At 38.1% G+C, this 19,731-nt stretch overlaps 1 protein-coding gene across 2 annotated transcripts in view; it reads right to left on the bottom strand.

Annotated features, from left to right (window-relative positions):
• Positions 1-19,731, bottom strand: part of thsd7ba (thrombospondin, type I, domain containing 7Ba) — a 301,508-nt gene that overhangs the window by 25,307 nt on the left and 256,470 nt on the right. For both annotated transcript variants that reach the window (XM_057335489.1, XM_057335490.1), the window contains exons 17-19: positions 5,092-5,225; positions 4,812-4,965; positions 2,031-2,172 (exon numbers count right to left, since the gene is read on the bottom strand). In XM_057335489.1, the coding sequence (XP_057191472.1) occupies positions 2,031-2,172; positions 4,812-4,965; positions 5,092-5,225 (430 nt within the window). The remainder of the gene's footprint in view (positions 1-2,030; positions 2,173-4,811; positions 4,966-5,091; positions 5,226-19,731) is intronic.

Genomic DNA, 19,731 nt, shown 5'->3' on the forward strand with positions numbered 1-19,731 from the left:
TCTTTTAAATATGTCTAACATGATGAATCCTTTGCATACTATGTATGTAAAAACATTTAAATGTGTCAATGTCTATATCAAAACACAATTCTATACCAATTTTAAATATTTGAATATTGCCGTACTAGCTCACTGTACTATTGCTAGCATATGCTACATATATTGAAATGTGAATTGGGCAAAGGTCTACATGAAGTCTATCAAAGTGGCCTGCAAAATATAAAAGTCTGACGATATGCATTCTAAAGACAGAAACTAGTTATCCGCTCTTTGTGATGATAAACCGGCTTTATGCCAGTCTAATAGCTTAGTGGAGTGCTATCTGTATTGATATCATCAGCGATTTCATGGACTACGTGCAGTAAAAGGCTTATCGGCTCTCTAATATCGCCAAGCCCATTTCCTTCATTAATGTCTATCTGATGAATTACTTTCTATCTAGGAAATATATATCGCACAGCTGTACAAGAGGATATGTCACAGGGGGAGATAACCTAATAAACTCGATGTGGCCAACATGAAATGGCTGTAAGTGATTGGACGATACAAAGCATGGTGTGTTAGCAGTTCAGGAGTTCACATTTTCAATGGAAATATTGAATAGAGTACAGTGATGTGGTGGAGCAGTCTAATTCTTGTTAATTGTATGGTGGACAAAATCTCACAAAACAGCATCACAGATGAAACTGACTAATGTATGAGGGATGCTATTAAATGCACCGTTGAGGTGGGCCCTTTCATTAGATATGCTTATGTGTATGCTTAAACAAGTCCCCTAGGCATGATTTTAATTTCTCTTTGTTCAAAGTCTTTGTAACGTTTCATGAAAATTTGTTCAAACACTTAAGGGAGACATTTTTAGACTTGTTGAGCTTCTATGGCATTTAAATTCACTATGCCAAGACTGCAAATGACTTTAGTTTTGTTAAACGCCCCGTCCGGATTTGATTTTCATTTATAAACACTTTTGCCGTAAAGTCTTTCTCAGAAAGTTTTTCCATGATTTTCCCCTGGAACTGTCAAAACCTGTGCAAGTCAGACAAGCTCAGGTGTCTTGTTGAAGAGAGACGAAGCTCTCTAGTGTGTTTGTTTTTCATCCACAATTTAGACTGTGTTTTTAGATTAAATCTCCAAAATAAGATCCACTTTCTTAATGATAACAATAATGCATATTGATATATAGATTACATGAAACACATTTCTGATGTCAACAAGAGGTGCATTAGATACAGGGCTGTACAAAACAAACATGAACAGACATTTTAAGTATTGTTTACATTTTACAATAAGGTTGTATTTGTTAACATTGGTAAATGCGTTAGCTAATATGAACTAATAATAAGTAATATGGTCACACATTAACCACACATTGCATCACACATTAACTTTTTTAATATTTGTTAATGTCAATACAATTATTCATGTTAATTCATTGTGCATTAAATTATGTTAACAGATAGACATTTTGATTTAAAAATTTATTAGTAAATGCTCAAATTATCAAGATGTCTTTAGTTAGTTCATGTTAGCGAATGCATTAACTACCTTTAAAGGTCCAGTGTATGAAATTTAGCACTATCTAGCGGTGAGGTTGCGAACTGCAACCAACGAATCACTCGACTCCTCCCTTTTTAAAGCACCACAGAGGCTGACATAGAACTAAGATGTCATCATGTTTTTGCTTCTTTGATCACATTTACGAAACGCGCCCTGTAGAGCAGTTTATCCGTTTAGGGCTACTGTAGAAACAACTTGGTGAATTCCATGTAAGGAGACCCGCTGTGTATGTAGATAGAAATACTGCAGCTCGTTCTAAGGTACTGTAATAAAAACATAACGCTTCATTATGTAAGGTCTTTATACACCTCTGAAAGCATAGTTATGTATATTATATTGCATTTCTGTCAATAGATCCCTCAAAAAAGTCGCACATTGGCCCTTTAACAAATTCAACCTTATTGTGTATAAGTGTTACTAGTATATTATAAGCGGTTGTATAAGCAGCGGATTGTCAAGACTGAAAGACCCACTGGAGACATTGTAGTAATAATTGAAGCAGGTGGTGTTGAGGATGCATGTCTCTGTCTGGTTACTCTCTGGACACCCTCTGTCGTCCACCGGGGGGCGCACCATGTATCTCGTCCTCATTCTCACCACGCTTTCATCACAAGGCTACAAAAACATACAAATTACATCATACAAAACATGTCATAAAAATAAGCTTGCGCTCTTATTGCGCACGTATAAACTGGCAAGCCGAGTAGCACCGTTGTGCTGCTTCACATTGTTCAAGCGGGTGTCAGCAGCAGTTAGCCACATGGTCTTACAGCGCTAAGTGCACTGTTAGAAGCTGTTAGGCTGCAGGCAGCAACTAATCTACATCTCCATCACTGTCAGACACTAATGAGGCCCTTTAAACGGCTAGCTGGCCCTCTTCATGTGTTTCACTATTGGGGGGACCGACCATTATCAGGAACTCCTTTCGGTTATCGCCACATATCTGTAACACCCAGGTTTTTGGGAACATTTTACAATTATATATCGCTAATTAACCAAGCTCAATCACCGAACACGGGTGTTTGATATGTTCTCCGCGCTGGCTGAGCGCTTCGACAAAGCTGAGAGAACAAACATGGTTTGGAACGGGGAGCGAACAAGGTAGAATTGCGATCTAATGTGATTAGCACAGAGACCAAATTATACTGAAATGGGTTGGCAGTCTTGTGTAGGTTGGGCAGAGCCAGGAAAACTCATCCAGTTTGTTTCTGATTAGCCGACAGTGAACTGTGGAGCTGCACTTTAATGAGTCGGCAGCCCGATGGCGAAGCGTATCTGGGGTAACTTTTTATGCACAACATTAATTAGAATAACAAATGCTTCATTACCACTAGATATTTATCTGCATGCTGATTTCTTGGTATTCACCATTTGAAATTCTGCCATAGGAACTCTGAAGGAGCGCATCAAGATTTGACTTGTGAGAGCGTTAATGTAAAATATTCAAATGGATGCAGCACATCTTGACACTGTCTTATACCTTCGCCGGGTCTGAGAAAAGAATCTTGCAACAAAACTGTAATGTTTTTCTGTTCTTCTTGCACAGGCGGAATCATATGCCAACAAATTCTCAAGGGGAATATTTTAACAGCTCGTAAACATGACTGCATAATTATCACCTACAAAAGCAAAAGATGAAGATAATGTCAACACAACAATTGTTACTGAAAAAAGACCGGCATTCATTTTCAGGCTAGTTTATAGAGTTTACTACTGGCATGGATCTGGTCCACCAGAACAAATGTACTAACTTAAATGATACAGCTAGTCAAACTACGAACTACAGTATCTAGTACATTAGTACCACAGTAACATAACACAACAGGAAAAAGTTTAAACTTGGATGGTTTAAGCTAAAATCCTGTAAAAAAACTGTAATATTCCTGCAGCTGGGGTTCCAGAAAAATACAATTACATGTTATTTTGTATTTGTAAATGTTAGTTTACACCCGATTTGTAAATTTACAGTACATTCCTGCAATTTCTACATGTACACAGTCTATTTCTGTAATGTGACATTTCTTACCATATGTGACCCTGGATCACAAAACCAGTCTTAAGTAGCACGGGAACATTTTTAGTAAAAGACAAAAATACATTGTGTGGGTCAAAATTATCGATTTTTCTTTTATGCCAAAAATCATTAAGATATTAAGTAAAGATCATGTTCCATGAAGATATTTTGTCAATTTCCTACCTTAAATATATAAAAACTTTTATTTTTGTGAGTGGATGGTCTTCCATAGTGCCCGTGATTAACAACTTCAAAGGCAATTTTCTCAATATTTAGATTTTTTTGCGCTCTCAGATTCCAGAGTTTTAAACGGTTGTATCTCAGCCAGATATTGTCCTATTCTAACAACTCATATATCTATAGAAAGTTTATTTATTCAGCTTTCAGATTATGTAAAAATCTCAATTTCGAAAAATTGGCCCATAAGACTGGTTTTGTTGTCCAGGGTCACATATTTCAAAATACTAGGAACTAAAGCACATGCACACCCATTGCCAACAAAACACAGACATATGACTTAGTTTGACTTACCGCATGCGGTTCATGTCCGCTATCTTTTAGCGCTGAGACCGCGCCATCGATCAGTTTCAAACTATCTCCAAATCCGGCGTTATATCCACCGTTTATATAACATCCATCACTAAAATGCCGTGAACAAACAAACACACACCTCTCACTATCGCAAGAGTAACGAGCTGCAGCAGCAGGCCCACAGCGCAGCCAATCTTGATGGTAAGCGGGTCTCGCTCGTCGGTTGTCGCGTGGGCTGGCTATTTCTTTCGCCTTGCCGAGAATTTCCCAATAAGGGACTTATGTCCAACTCGTTTGTTGACAAGTTGACCATGTCAAGCATGAGAAGACAGCACGTTTAACTTTGTTAAATAAGTCAGAATGCATGAAACACCGTTGCACCACCCTGTAAATGTATCTTGATTTAAACATTTTTAGATATGTGTACTGGAAAAAAGATAAAAAGAACTAAGAATGTTTTTTTGCGGTGTGGCCTTTTAGCTAGGTTTAGCTAGTCATTCAAGTTTACAAGTGCCATTCAACAAGTGCCATTAACCCTCTAAAACAAGCAAAACAGACCAGACTAGAAGACCAACAAACCAATATAACCTGCTTTACAATATATTGGGGAACAGAAACTAAAACACAGACTTTTTTGTAACAAAGTCACCTCCAAACATTGCTGAATTTTCAAATTGTGCTTTTAGGATATATCAAAAGGACACCTTACCCTCGGACAGGTGCTCCATTGACTCCACTGGGACATCACACATTCATTAGGGCACGGCAGCGTGCAGGTCTGAGCTTGGGGAGGGATTTCGTCTTGGTCACAGAGTGTCACGTTCACACTGCTAACCTGATCCCCACCGCCTCGCCTCACACACCTGTCACAGAGAGAGAAAAGCACAATGACAATGTGGAGGACGAGGATGGCATATCGGAACGGGTCGTGGCCTCCAACAAAAGGCATGTGTGATGGGGTTGATCCATAAGAACGTGCCCTTACTCACCGGATCTTATGGCTTTGTACACCCTCTCCGCAGGCCGGAAGCTTGTCCACCGTATTAATGGTGCATACTGACCAGGGGTCTGTCACCCACTCGTACTGACCGCACTCACCCTGACAGGGCACAGCCTCATACACCTATAAAGACACACACAGACACAGATACATTACAGCCAAAATGAAATGATTACAGCAAAAGTAAATTAAGTTGAATATCTTTAATTGCTTTATAATTTGTTTCAAGCTTTGAGGAGTTGACGTGACTCAGAGAAACTACAGTATGATATATGAAAAATATGTTGAAAAGCTCTGCTTAATGTGTTTTCTTTTTAGTCTCATCCCTGTGGGCCTTAATCAGTGTAGATGCGAATAAAAACAAGACTGAAGAAAAACAATAAATGAGATTTCCATAAGATCTCAATGATAGGGAAGTGACAATACACTCAGATCATGATCTGATACAATAGTAGTATGATATTTTGAACAAAATATAATAAATTAAACTCAAATTCAAATCATATTTATTAAAAAAAATTAATGAATTACTAATAACCAAATCATTTACATTTAGTCATTTAGAAGATCACTATATTTTAATTAAATATCTATAATTTAAACAAAACTTGAACATACAATTTAGTTAGACAGAGCAAACATAAAAAAAAAACATTCAACCAATAAGGTTTTTTTACATTGTGTAAAAAATGCAATACATCATGATATATTATAATACCACAATATACAGGTGCTGGTCATATAATTAGAATATCATCAAAAAGTTGATTTATTTCACTAATTCCATTCAAAAGGTGAAACTTGTATATTATATTCATTCATTACACACAGACTGATATATTTCAAATGTTTATTTCTTTTAATTTGATGATTATAACTGACAGCTAATGAAAATCCCAAATTCAGTATGTCAGAAAATTAGAATATTACTTAAGACCAATACAAAGAAAGGATTTTTAGAAATCTTGGCCAACTGAAAAGTATGAACATGAAAAGTATGAGCATGTACAGCACTCAATACTTAGTTGGGGCTCCTTTTGCCTGAATTACTGCAGCAATGCGGCGTGGCATGGAGTCGATCAGTCTGTGGCACTGCTCAGGTGTTATGAGAGCCCAGGTTGCTCTGATAGTGGCCTTCAGCTCTTCTGCATTGTTGGGTCTGGCATATCGCATCTTCCTCTTCACAATACCCCATAGATTTTCTATGGGGTTAAGGTCAGGCGAGTTTGCTGGCCAATTAAGAACAGGGATACCATGGTCCTTAAACCAGGTACTGGTAGCTTTGGCACTGTGTGCAGGTGCCAAGTCCTGTTGGAAAATGAAATCTGCATCTCCATAAAGTTGGTCAGCAGCAGGAAGCGTCAGAAGCGTCTCGCCTGGGCTAAAGACAAAAAGGACTGGACTGCTGCTGAGTGGTCCAAAGTTATGTTCTCTGATGAAAGTAAATTTTGCATTTCCTTTGGAAATCAGGGTCCCAGAGTCTGGAGGAAGAGAGGAGAGGCACAGAATCCACGTTGCTTGAGGTCCAGTGTAAAGTTTCCACAGTCAGTGATGGTTTGGGGTGCCATGTCATCTGCTGGTGTTGGTCCACTGTGTTTTCTGAGGTCCAAGGTCAACGCAGCCGTATACCAGGAAGTTTTAGAGCACTTCATGCTTCCTGCTGCTGACCAACTTTATGGAGATGCAGATTTCATTTTCCAACAGGACTTGGCACCTGCACACAGTGCCAAAGCTACCAGTACCTGGTTTAAGGACCATGGTATCCCTGTTCTTAATTGGCCAGCAAACTCGCCTGACCTTAACCCCATAGAAAATCTATGGGGTATTGTGAAGAGGAAGATGCGATATGCCAGACCCAACAATGCAGAAGAGCTGAAGGCCACTATCAGAGCAACCTGGGCTCTCATAACACCTGAGCAGTGCCACAGACTGATCGACTCCATGCCACGCCGCATTGCTGCAGTAATTCAGGCAAAAGGAGCCCCAACTAAGTATTGAGTGCTGTACATGCTCATACTTTTCATGTTCATACTTTTCAGTTGGCCAAGATTTCTAAAAATCCTTTCTTTGTATTGGTCTTAAGTAATATTCTAATTTTCTGAGATACTGAATTTGGGATTTTCATTAGTTGTCAGTTATAATCATCAAATTAAAAGAAATAAACATTTGAAATATATCAGTCTGTGTGTAATGAATGAATATAATATACAAGTTTCACTTTTTGAATGGAATTAGTGAAATAAATCAACTTTTTGATGATATTCTAATTATATGACCAGCACCTGTACTGTAATCACCCCTTTTTTAATGTGATTACTGTAAAGGAAGAGAATACTGAGATATTTTAGGTCTACATATTCTGATCTACTCTCATAGTTTATTCCTTCTGTTTGAGCACACGACTAGTGATTGTTATAATGGTTCTCTAGGAATCAAAAGGGAAGTGTAGCATATTCTCTCATTTCCTCAGAAGACATGATTTTATTCACAAATGAATCCAGACGTCTTACAAGCCCACAAAACATCTGACATTCAAAGCATCAAACTCTTTAAGAAACTGGCTCATAAAAACAAACTAAACAAATGAGAGTGAACATGTATAGCATCCTCCCCAAGGTCTCTAACGCAGCCTCTCATAACATCCCATCTCCCTCTCCTCTCCCCAAATGAGTGTCATTGAAATTCCAACTAAAATAATCAAACAATTACCAAGACAATGCTCGACACATGAGAAGTGAATGAAAAGATGATGAATGAGATGGCCAGTAAATCTACAGAAGCATTATGAAAAGCGTGATTTCATTACCACAGATGAGTTTCAAACATAAGGATATCAGGAAATGGAATTGCTACGTTAAAGAAAAATCATTAGTATAGCAATACTTATACTTGGCAGCAAACAGATTTATTTTAAAGCATTTAATGGGGAATGTCGGCTTTATAGCGTGCCTGACAGTCTTTCTATGGCCACAATAAATATCCAAGCTGCTGTCTGACTTTTTACAATGCAAAGAAAGTGTTCGGCTATTGCATATTAAGGCACTCCGCCTGCACTTTAAACAGAACAAATAAAAGGTTCTTTGAGTTCCTCCTTTACGCCGACTTTTACTCCCTACAGCTTTCAAGCGGAGGTTATACTTTACGTGAAATGAACCAGCTATGCTGCTCCCAGGTCAGTTACTTTAACCTCTTTGAGAATGCGGCTACTCTGGACCGGATAATGAAGTCCCCCGCTTCCTCTGAAATGTCAGTCTGAGGGCCAGAGATGACATGAAAATGTACTTCATACTAATTCAAGTCTCAGCCCGTGATCAAAATAAACCATCTCTCCCTCTCATTGAAAGGAGGACTGCATCCACGGAGACCACCGGGGGCACTGGGGGTTAACAGATGCACAGGGAGAAACACAGAATAAGGCACTGACCTGAGCCTTTGTAGATGTCCGTATTAGCAGTGCATGACAAGCAAAAAAGAGAGAAGAGAAACGATATATATATTAGTTTCGAGCTGTAGCTTTCCCTTCGCAGTAGCCTGCAGCTGTTTTGACTAACTCTCCCTTCTGCAGATGATCAAAAGTACAGAAGAAATGAAACCTGGCTGTGAAATGTCTGGCTTTGTCTGGGTGTGTGTGATTATTTTTATATGATGGATGAGGACAATAATGACCATGGTAAATTACTAGATTGAAAATAAAATTACTCTTTAGATTGCATAAATAGGCAATAGGCACTAAACACAAGCTACACTAGAGGGAAATTAAATGAACTGTGATTCTAAATAGATGCTCAGAAGACGGGCATGAAAACGAATTAAATCTTCCAAAAATGCCCATCGTCTTCTCTTTGATGTCCGGTTCTCTCGCGTTGGACTTAAAAAGATAAAGTATAGTGAACAGATGCAGTCCCATGAAGTATTTGTACTCTACTCACACTTAAAAATGTATGAATGACATTGCATTAAATAAATATATATCAAACAGAGTCATTTATTTAAAAGAAAGCACATAGCTTTTAGCTAAAAAGTGAGTGGCTGTGACATGACAAAAGATGTAACAATTATCTATTGTTCAAAATAATGTCTGTGAATATACAGCTGCGGAAAAAACTAAGAGACCATTCTAAAATGTACATGTAATCAGAATTTCTAGATGTATTGTGGTCATTCAGGTCCAATGTCCGAACAAAATCAAACCTCAGGAGTGACAAAGTCACCCAACGGCAATGTGAAAGACTGACAGCATGTGAAAACGAGCTTATCACATTTTTTTTACTTTTAAATACATATAATTGTTGTATTGCTTAAAAGTGAACATGAACTTGTTTTCTTTGCAGTATTTGATGCAGTATTTTATTTTGACCTGTTTCTCATTTTCTGAAAATAGAAACAATATATTTATTTAAAATTTGGGAGAAATGTTGTTAGTAGTTCACAGAATGAAACAAAAATGATCATTGTACCTAAACACATACATACACTGTAAAAAAGTAGTGTTAAAAACAACACATTTTGTGTCCTTAACTGAACACACCTCTGTGTTATTTCTGGGACAACACATTCTGTGTATAACACAAATAGTGTATTAAAATGACCACATTCTTTTTAAGAGTGTATATATAGTACATTTTAAAACCAGTCTCTTATTTTTTTCCGCGGCTGTATATACCACCCATAATAATTACTTGAAACTTTGAATAAAAATTAAATATAAAAAAAGAGACAAAATATTTGACACATTCTGACTGTGTCAAGTGAATGAGCTGTGGTTACTCTGCTAGGACTCTTGTGTGAACCTAATGGGAACTGACTTCATACATTGACTAATGCATGAATAACCTTGGGAACAGAATAAAAGTCATTGCAAAAAATGTCTCAGAAAAGTGAAGTTAGTTCTAAGAAAAAGGTCATTTGTCTTAATGTGATATTTTGTTATAATACTGTGACATTTAAGAATGGCTATATCATTTTTGGGACCAATTTAAAGTAAAATGACATGAAAATTTAATACAAATTACAGAACTTTTTTATTTTTCAATTGTTATTTTCATACAAATTGACATCTCACAAGAATTCATAACTATTTTACAAGATAGCTAATTCATATGAAATTTTACGATCTTATTCTTACTTTTTAGTACGATTTGCATTCCCATGAGTGACATTAGGTTTAAGGGAGGGGCTTCAGTATTGTTTTTTCTAATAATCCTAATAATTCACATTTTACAAATTCATATGAATTCATATGAATTAGCTCGTAAAAAAGTTACACATGTCTGTGAGATCAAGTTAGATATTCAATACAGAAAAGTGTATAAACAAGCTGTTCACCCATTCAATAGAACCTTGAAATATGACCCAATGCATCATTATATAAAGTGTAAATAACATCACAGTATCGGAACATCCAACTACAAAACAAGATGTTTCTAAAAAAGGCACATAAATGTCAGTGACCCGAGCAAAGTGAGGGAGAGAGCAGTGTTAAAAGACCATAATGTAAACACATCTATGACACGTAATATATGCACACACGTACACCCACACACACCGAGCTCCTCAACGTGAGAGCATCTTTTGTATGAGGAACAGAGACGGTGGGGTGCTAAGCCTAGCAGGCAACTCTCGACTAGATAAATCTCTTTAAGTGTCACAGCCTGACTTAAACTTCAAACAGATTGGGCCATTACTGTCTCCTGGCCCCTGGAAGACAGACAAAACAATCGAGGCGCATCGAAACGTAGGGAGATAAACGTTTCCTCTGTGATGCCTTCTAATACACTTAAGATGATGTTGTGATACTGAAACGCTGATACAAGACAAAAAAGAGAAAGACGGAATAAAGGACTGTGATTTCAGGATGTACCTGTGGGCCAAAAAGCTGAAAGAATACGCAGTGGCGCACAAATAGATCAACCTAGTGTACAGTACTCAAGCTTCCAGGATTTAGGTGTTCAGACTCTTGTACATACCTTTTAACTGACAGCTAGTACGGTAAATCTGATAGTTCACCCAAAAATGAAAATTCTGTCATCATTTACTCACCCTCAGGTTGTTCCAAACCTGTATACATTTCTTTGTTGAGCTAAACCCAAAGAAAGATATTTGGAAGAATGTCAGTAACTAAACAGATCTCATCCCCCATTTACTGCCATAATAGGGAAAATAAATACTATAGACCCGTTTGTTGTCAATCACTCTCTCACCATAACCCGCAGAGACACAGATGAAAGTACATATCATGTTATATATGCTTACAGTATATTGTAAGTTTCATGTGAGGGGAAAACAATCACGGATGGTACACAGGCATGCCCAATCGCACATTACTATGAACGCTGCTCAGTGCTCATGCGACTCGAAGGCTCTGCTCATGCATCCAGTCTTAAAACAGTAGCGCACCGGACACGCATCTACTACTAATGCAAGAAGAGCCCGTTTTAACTTTATTAACAAAATGTGTCCTTTGAACGTTAATCAATGAATATGCTCTGTATCACATATGAATGTCCTTCTTCATAGTGAGCGTCCTGCATATCTTGATTGACAGGAGTTTCGTCCAATCAGCAGTAGCTATCCCATTCCAACAAAAGACCTACCTTTTCCGGATTGACTGATTTGTCATTGTGTTTTCTGACTTGTCGTTTTGTTTTCTGACTTGTTATTTCGTTTCCCAAATTGTTGCGTTTTATGGTTTGCTATTTTGTTCTTAGATTTGATATTGCGTTTTCAGATTTGTAATTGTGGTTTTAGATTTGTTATTACTTTTGTGATTTGTTTTTTTGCACTTGATTAGATTGGGGTTAGGTGCTCTTAAAATATCTTTAAATCCATAAACATTTATTAAACAATTAATTATTTTACAAAAGCAAAAATAAATGCTTCTTTATCTGACACAAAACGGCATATGGGGTCGTTTTCATATCAATCGCTAGAGGGCGCTTAAATTTAAAACGGGAACTTTTGTCGTAATAAGCTACATGCACAAACAACCTTTTGAGTCGTTTTTACTTGGAGGACAGGCTCGCATTTGGTGTGAACACAGCATAAGAGCAAATGTGACATGTTGATAACCTCAAATCTCATTGGTCCTCACGTGTCTTGTGACGAAATATCATATAAAAATTACACTGTAAACAATTCCGTAAAACAGGTAATATTCCGGCAGCTGAGGTGCCAGAAAAAAAACTTTGCATGTTTACAAATTGCATGTTTTTCACTTATTTTTTTATAACTTGTAAATTTGCTAAATTGTGTGAAATTTGTGTTTGTAAACAGTGTAGTCATGTCAAGAACTAACGAGATCTGAAGATATCAATGTGTCGTCATATTTCAATTTAGCTCTAAAGAACTCAAAATATTAATTGTTTTCTTACACATACCTATCGTTTCAGGAATTGTGATTTTTTTATCTTTGTGTTCAGCTGAAGAAAGCAAGTCATATATCCACATATCTGGGATGGCATGAGGCTGAGTATGAGAGAATTTTAATTTTAATATGAACTTTTTCTTTACAATCTTTTTCACCCTCAACCCCAAAATATTGTTACTGGGTATACAATTTTATTGGTAATTAAAAGTCTCCACACAACTTTCCCATTGACTTTTTGTTTTTATACTAAGCTAATAATATTTCTGTGAGCTCACATAAACATTTTTACATTTTAGATTTCATCAGACTTTCATCAATAATTTCTTATGTTTATCAAGATATCTCCCCATCACACACATGCACACGCACGCACACATACAGTTTGAAGATTAATTTCATCATTTACTGTGAAGCGCTGAACTGAGACTCATACATCTTTAGCACTTGATTCATCACAGGTTCAAACACCAGCTATTCATTCTAATACAGAGAGCTTTCAGTGGGTTAACATTCAGTTAGATTTTAAAACACAGCTGACCTTTTTTTCCAGCGAGGGGATTCTATTGCTTTCAAATGACAAGTGAACATTCATTATTTATATTATCACACAGTTCTTGTTTCGTTATTCTAATTAGTTGATAAAGCGATGGCTAACCTTTGTAACACAGTTAAACGCTCTGGGCCATCTGGACTGCAGAAGGAGTTTCACAATGCTGGAGAGACTCCAAGAGCAAATTGAGCACCACACCACCAGGGACCTTCTCAACGATATGCATATTCAGAATGATTGTGTGATGCATAAGGACATCTCCACCAGCCCGACGGTCACACAGATCATATTGGTTATTCCAGCTTTTCTCTAAAGAAAGTCTTTGACAGACAGCTTAGCCTGTCAATTCTCATACACATTTATCAGCTCTTAGAATTAGCTCATTAAGACTGTCTGCATTCTTTCAAAAATATAAAAAGTTCACAAATGAAAATGTGGAATTACAGTCATACCCGGGTTGCCAGGTTTGTTGTGATGTCCTATAGTTAAACTGGTAACAGCTTACAATAAGGTTTTTTAAAAGGAGTAGTTCATCTTCAAAATGCAAATCTGTCATCATTTATTCACCCTCTTGTCATTTCAAACCTGTATGACTTTCTTCCGCAGAACACAAAAGAAGATATTTTGTAGATTGTTGTTAACAGCCCCCCATTCACTTGCATTGGTTACAATGGAAGTGAATGGGGGGATGTGCTGTTCTGTTACCAACATTTTTCAAAACATCTTCCTTTGTGTTCTGCAGAAGAAAGGAAGTCATACAGGTTTGAAATGACAACATGGCGTGTAAATGATGACAGAATTTTCATTTTGAAGGTGAACTACTCCTTTAACATTAGCAAATGCATTAGCTAAAATGAAGTATCAATGATCAATATAGTTTGACATTAGCATACATTCTAGACATACAGTACTAGATCTTCCATGTTTTCATAGTCATGTGAACTGTATGTTTGTTTACCTATGACATAATATCAACCGCAAAAATAAAGGTGTTGTTAAAAAGAACATTTTACACATGAGTAATACATTTCACTTTTCTTGAAAATATCCGCCTGGCTCTCAATTCTCCATTATTTTTCATTTATTAACTTTTGAATTTGGCAGCTCACGTGGCCTCATGGGATAGAAAAGTGTCCCTCCAACTCAACTACAGGTACTTGGATTTTGGACACATTACTTTATTCACATAATGATTTCTGCATACTGCAGGGGTCTTGAACTACTTTTATTTGAAGGCCAAAATCCAAAAGTATAAATAGGATGCGGGCCAGTTTTTTTTACAATATCATTTCTTCTGTTATTTTGTATTTCTGTTAGTTTTTGCAGTTTGTCACTTTTATACTGTTTTTGTTGCTTTTACTTATTGGTCATATATTAAAACATGCCCACAAATATTGCATCCACTATTTGTGCCATTGTCTTTTTAATTGTATTTTTAATTCCTTAATGCGTTAGTCTACCCAAAAATGAAATTGCTGTTAATTTACTCACCCCCAGTCCCACAGTACTTCCAAGATGTGTGTGGCATTGTTTTTTTCAAGAAGATATTTATGAAGATATTTGGTTGAATTAGTGAAAGTCAAATGAATAAAAGTCAAAAACGCTAACTGTATGTTCACACCGCCGCCATCGAGAGCGTCAAAAATCGCTCTGGCCGCCCTGCCAACAACGCTGTAGAAAGATTCGTGGACGCTCTGGTGCTCTAACGTAGACCAATGTTTACAGGGCTGCATTCTCTGGAATCCTCTCAAGTGGTGGACCTCTATGTTCTGACTGGTTGCCGCCGATCCGCGTCATAGCTCATTACCATAAAGTTGGCCAAGATGCGCCGCTGCTCATTGCCAGCTCACATTGAAAATGAATGACTTGCGGCCACTTTGACGCTCTCGACGGCGGCTGTGTGAACGCACAGTAATACATTCAGCACAAAAGTAATCACTGTCCCTTGACGTTAAACTGAATGCTATTATCATAGATATGGCTATTATCGCATCTTTGGGTGAATTCCAATTGCATTCATGTGCCCCACGCACTTAGAAGGGCAGATCCTTTGAAGTGCAAGCTGGAGGGAGATGAACAGCTGTTTTCGTAAATATAGCTGTTTAAATCATACATAATGAATGCAGTAATAAAACAACATAGTTTTCTCCTTATCAGAGACAACAGTTCAAGTGGTGTACCCTTCCCTGCAGTTACTTTCAAGGGCAGAAGACGAGTTTTAGAACGCGACCCATCGCGTGCGCAAACTGACTGCCTTTGGCTGTGGATTGCTGATTATAACGTTGTAATTACATTAAGTTTCTTGGACAGACCATTCAAATCACTTTATAAGACGTCAATCGTCATGAGCCGCGGGAATTACTTTCTTATTGAATGTAGCAGCGTTTTGGACTTTCAAAGATGTGGCGTCTCAGGAAGTGCATATCTTACAGCACACCATTCTTAAAGTTTCTCTACTTATTTGAAATGTTAAGGGGGTTAAGTAAAGATGATTGGCGGGCCGCATTTGGCCCGTGGGCCGCCAGTTTACTAGCCCTGCTATACAGCATGGAAGCAAGCGATTTCGGACGCCGCTTCTGTGATGCTAAACTAATGCTAGCATTGTCACCTCAGGAAAGCTAGGAATCTTACACCTCCCCTTGTTGAAATGTTCTCTGATTATAAATGAGTCTAAGCGCAACTCAAGTTCACAGGAAAAATAACAACTCCGCTGGCATCAAACGTGTGTATGTGTGTGTGTGTGTGTATGTCTGCAAGAGAGAGAGAGGAGATGTGGAGAAACGCTGTGGGTCTCTTGTTAATGAAGTGAAGCAGCTTTTCCCCAAATCAAAACATCAATCTCCAAAGACTTCTCCGCTAAACAAAACTCTAAGTCAACAATTTGACACAGAGCATCAAAGCATAACATCTCTTCCGCCTAGTCATCAGCCGCAAATCATTTTTTCCACAGTTGGAAAAGCCAGATATACACATGGAGCATAGATGAAAAACGTATTGATTTTGCTGTATTCAATAAAGGAAGCAGTGATTGTTTCAGCATGGGGGCAGTGGACCGCAGTTATGGCCGTAACTGTTGCGCTGAAATATATTTCGCTGAAATGCATTGGAAGAGCGTGACACACATCATTGTCTCTAAGTGGCTGAACTGTACACCAATTACAGAGGTAGCGGTGTGGAGGAGAAGAGCTTTTCGTCTGTTGCATCGACTCTTGTTTTCAGCAATAACAGAAAATGTCACACACTCTTTAACCTGTGATTTTCAAGAGGCTTCATCTCTATAAGCCTCCATCGAGTCGATTTACACTATTACTGGAGTAAACAGACGCCAGACTCAAGAGCTACAACATAGATGCACTGTCTCAAATGTTGTGTACACAACTCTATTTTAATGAGAGGACAATATGGATAAAAGGAAATGGAGGAAAATTGTGTAACATCAGTTTTTGTAACATTGGTTCCTTTCATCAAAAATGTTCCTATATTCCTTTCTGTGTATTAGCATTGTAGAGAAAGGAATACAAAATTTAAGGAGAAAAAAAGGAAATTGACAGACATTGCATGCTGGACCTGAAAACACAATAGCCCAACAAACCTTTGTTTAGTAGCAATATGGGCATTTTAAACAATTATAATAACTGTAAAATGCTTCAAAAAGGTTTTAACAATACTTTACAATCATGTTTCTATATGCATTGCAGTGTATCTATAAACACAACATCCCCAGCATACAAAGTTTCACAGTTTCACAGTGTTTCATGGCACTGCAAAGTCTACTACTGAGGTAAAGACCTGCTTCATTTAAGAGCCATGGGAGAGGCCGAAATGCTTTAGAGGGAGATTGGTTTCTAAGCACAGATTTACAGAGGTTGTTAAATTATGCAGGCCCGGTGAACACAGGCTCGTCTCATCAGCCGAACAGTCTGCCTCAGCGCACATGATGGCTACCATATGGTACCCGGCTCTGGAGGTGGGCAAGAAGAATGTTATTTACACAGCGAGTCTAGCACCGAGCCCTGTACCGCGGGTAATGCAGACTTTCTAACTGGAGAGCTGCATCTGTTGCATTGATAGAAATATCACCATTCTCCACAGTAACTAATGAGGACCCTCACATTACAGTGAGAGGTAAAAAAAATTAACAAGCGCTTTAAAACAAGGATGATTTCATGTACGTTAAATGAGGCTTGTACTGCTACTGCGTTGTAACGAAGAACGTGAATGATGCGCTAGACGAACCAATGAAATTTGTGTAAAGCATCTTCTGCTTAACTTCAGGCTCTTTTTTTATTGTTGGTGTTGAGTGTGCTGTCATGTTTTATTATGCAGAAAGAAAGACAAGAAGATTTGAAAGCATTGGGAAGCATCTGGACTACTTTTAAGTGTCTTGTCGTTCAAAATGAATACCAAATGCAAAAAAAAAGTGGTTTAGGCAAATAAAAGTAAAAAAAGGAACTAGGTTTTGCAATCAAAATTTATAATCATAACAAGTTAAGCTTGAAATACACTACCTGACTTTTATGCAGATTTTTGCCCCGATTTCCAGTCAGGGCTAGTCGAAAGTTGTTGCAGAATGTCTGCCGATTTTGGGCAGTTGGCGCAGACTTTTTTCTCAGAAAGTTACGTAGTTGATGATGGGTATAGACTCGATATTATATCAAAGAATGTTTGATATTTTGAGCCGATTTTACAACACATACCGCGTGTATCTACACAGTACCACATTTAAACATGCATCAGAGACGTCACTGTGTATGTGCGGTGTGAGAAATCACAGGATGCGAGTGGTTACTTGCGCGTGTTGCCAGATTTTAAAAAAGCAACGGAAAACAAAAACCTTGTATAAAAAGAACAAATGTAAATGCTTTATATAGATTTTAAACTATATATTCCCGCAATTGCTTGCTTTTATATCTATATAAACCTAATCGCTTTACAAACCCAGCCTAAACTATCCTCCCAAAAAACGTGTGAAACACGCAAAAGATGGCAACACCTAAAGAGATCACTCTGCAAACATATAAAAACAGAACGCCTCTGCAGGTATAGTTTTGTTAAAATTGCAGAACATAAGTATTTTGTTGGTGTAATACTACTTTTGTGTACTGAATGGTGGGTGTTAAATACTCAAAACACATGCGAATGGCAGCCACGGCTCTGAGCTCCGCTATTCTTCTCACTATCACATATGTTTGCACTATGTGTGTACTTTCTTACGAACTGGAAGCTCCTGTCGCCAAGTCAAATTCCTTGTGTGTTTAAACATACTTGGTAATAAAGCTCCTTCTGATACAGCAGAGCATGTCTATGGTTACTCGGTGTCAATCATCACCGTTTCGGATTTTTGCAAACAAACACGTAGTAGCGTATGATACGGTGGCCCACTAGTGCACATGACAACGAAATTTAAAAAGCAAATATAAGTTCACAACGCAATCAAGTTACAACACAATGGAATCAAGTCACAACACAACGGAATAAAGCCACAACACAACGGAATAAAGCCACAACACAACGGAAATGCTCCCGACCACTAGGGGGCACCAATGTTCTTATTATTGTTCTATATTTTTATGGGCACATTCGGCACTTCCGTGCTTGGTTTAGTGCAGACAGCAGCGGGAGAGAGATCTGGGAGAGTATTAAGGATCTTCACGCTGATTATTAAAGCCAAGGACAAACATTCTAAGGGCGTTTTCTCTCTTGGTTCGATTCGTTTACGCATATGTGAACACGGCAATCGCGCTAGGATCCGCCCTAAAACAATCGCTCCGAGACCGCCTGAACAAGGTGGTCTCGACCCGATTGCAAACGAACTCTGGAGCGGTTCGGTAGACGTGTGAAAGCCATCCGACCCAACGGACCAACGAACCAGACTGTATCACAATGTATGATGGGTAATTATGTAAAGTTGCGTGACGCAAAAGGGATTGTTTTGCTAATGGCTCCCTGTAACAATGTTCAAAGTAAGGAAGGAAGGAGGCGGGAACCGGCGAACGTTAAACCAAACTTTTAATAAAATAAACAAACAACAAAACGAAAGTAAAGTGCTGACAGCTCCCTCACAGTCGACTGCCGGCCACACAAACACAATAAAACATAACATAAAATCCAGGCCTGGTTCTCTCTCGTCCTTCTCCTCCATTTATGCTTCCCGAGCTCCGCCGTGAGAGACGCGAGACAACGCGCAGCTGACGCTCATTATCACCCGCGTTACCGGCCGGAAAATAAACAGATGCACTTTGACCAATCGAATGAGAGTTTACTCGCACGTGACTTTTATTAACAAAGTTTGGTCCGTTTGGAAATATTGCCTTGTGAATGCGAACCGAACTAAAATAAATTTAAATATTGTAGCGATTTAACCCCCAGTTTCGGAACAAAGCAATCGATACACAGGTGTGAAAACGCCCTAAGACTTTTTCTTTCAACTGGAGCGGATTCTAGTCTTTGACAATCAGAAAAGAGCACACGACTGCTTCAGACCACTATACACATTAACACATTAAATTACTGATGACGACTGGACTTTCTGCTAAACCAACAAATCTATTGATCTATTTACTGATATAGATGAGCAAGCTTTGCATTATATTCCCATTTCGTTAGTCATAAAACCGCAATGCTCACGTTTTTTTACACTTGGTTATGCGTTAATTGTTTTAGAGGTTATGCATGCATAATAAAGGTTAAATAAATAAATTGGTAATGAAAGT

Source organism: Triplophysa rosa, linkage group LG6 (assembly GCF_024868665.1).
Source record: "Triplophysa rosa linkage group LG6, Trosa_1v2, whole genome shotgun sequence".
NCBI lineage: Eukaryota > Metazoa > Chordata > Actinopteri > Cypriniformes > Nemacheilidae > Triplophysa > Triplophysa rosa.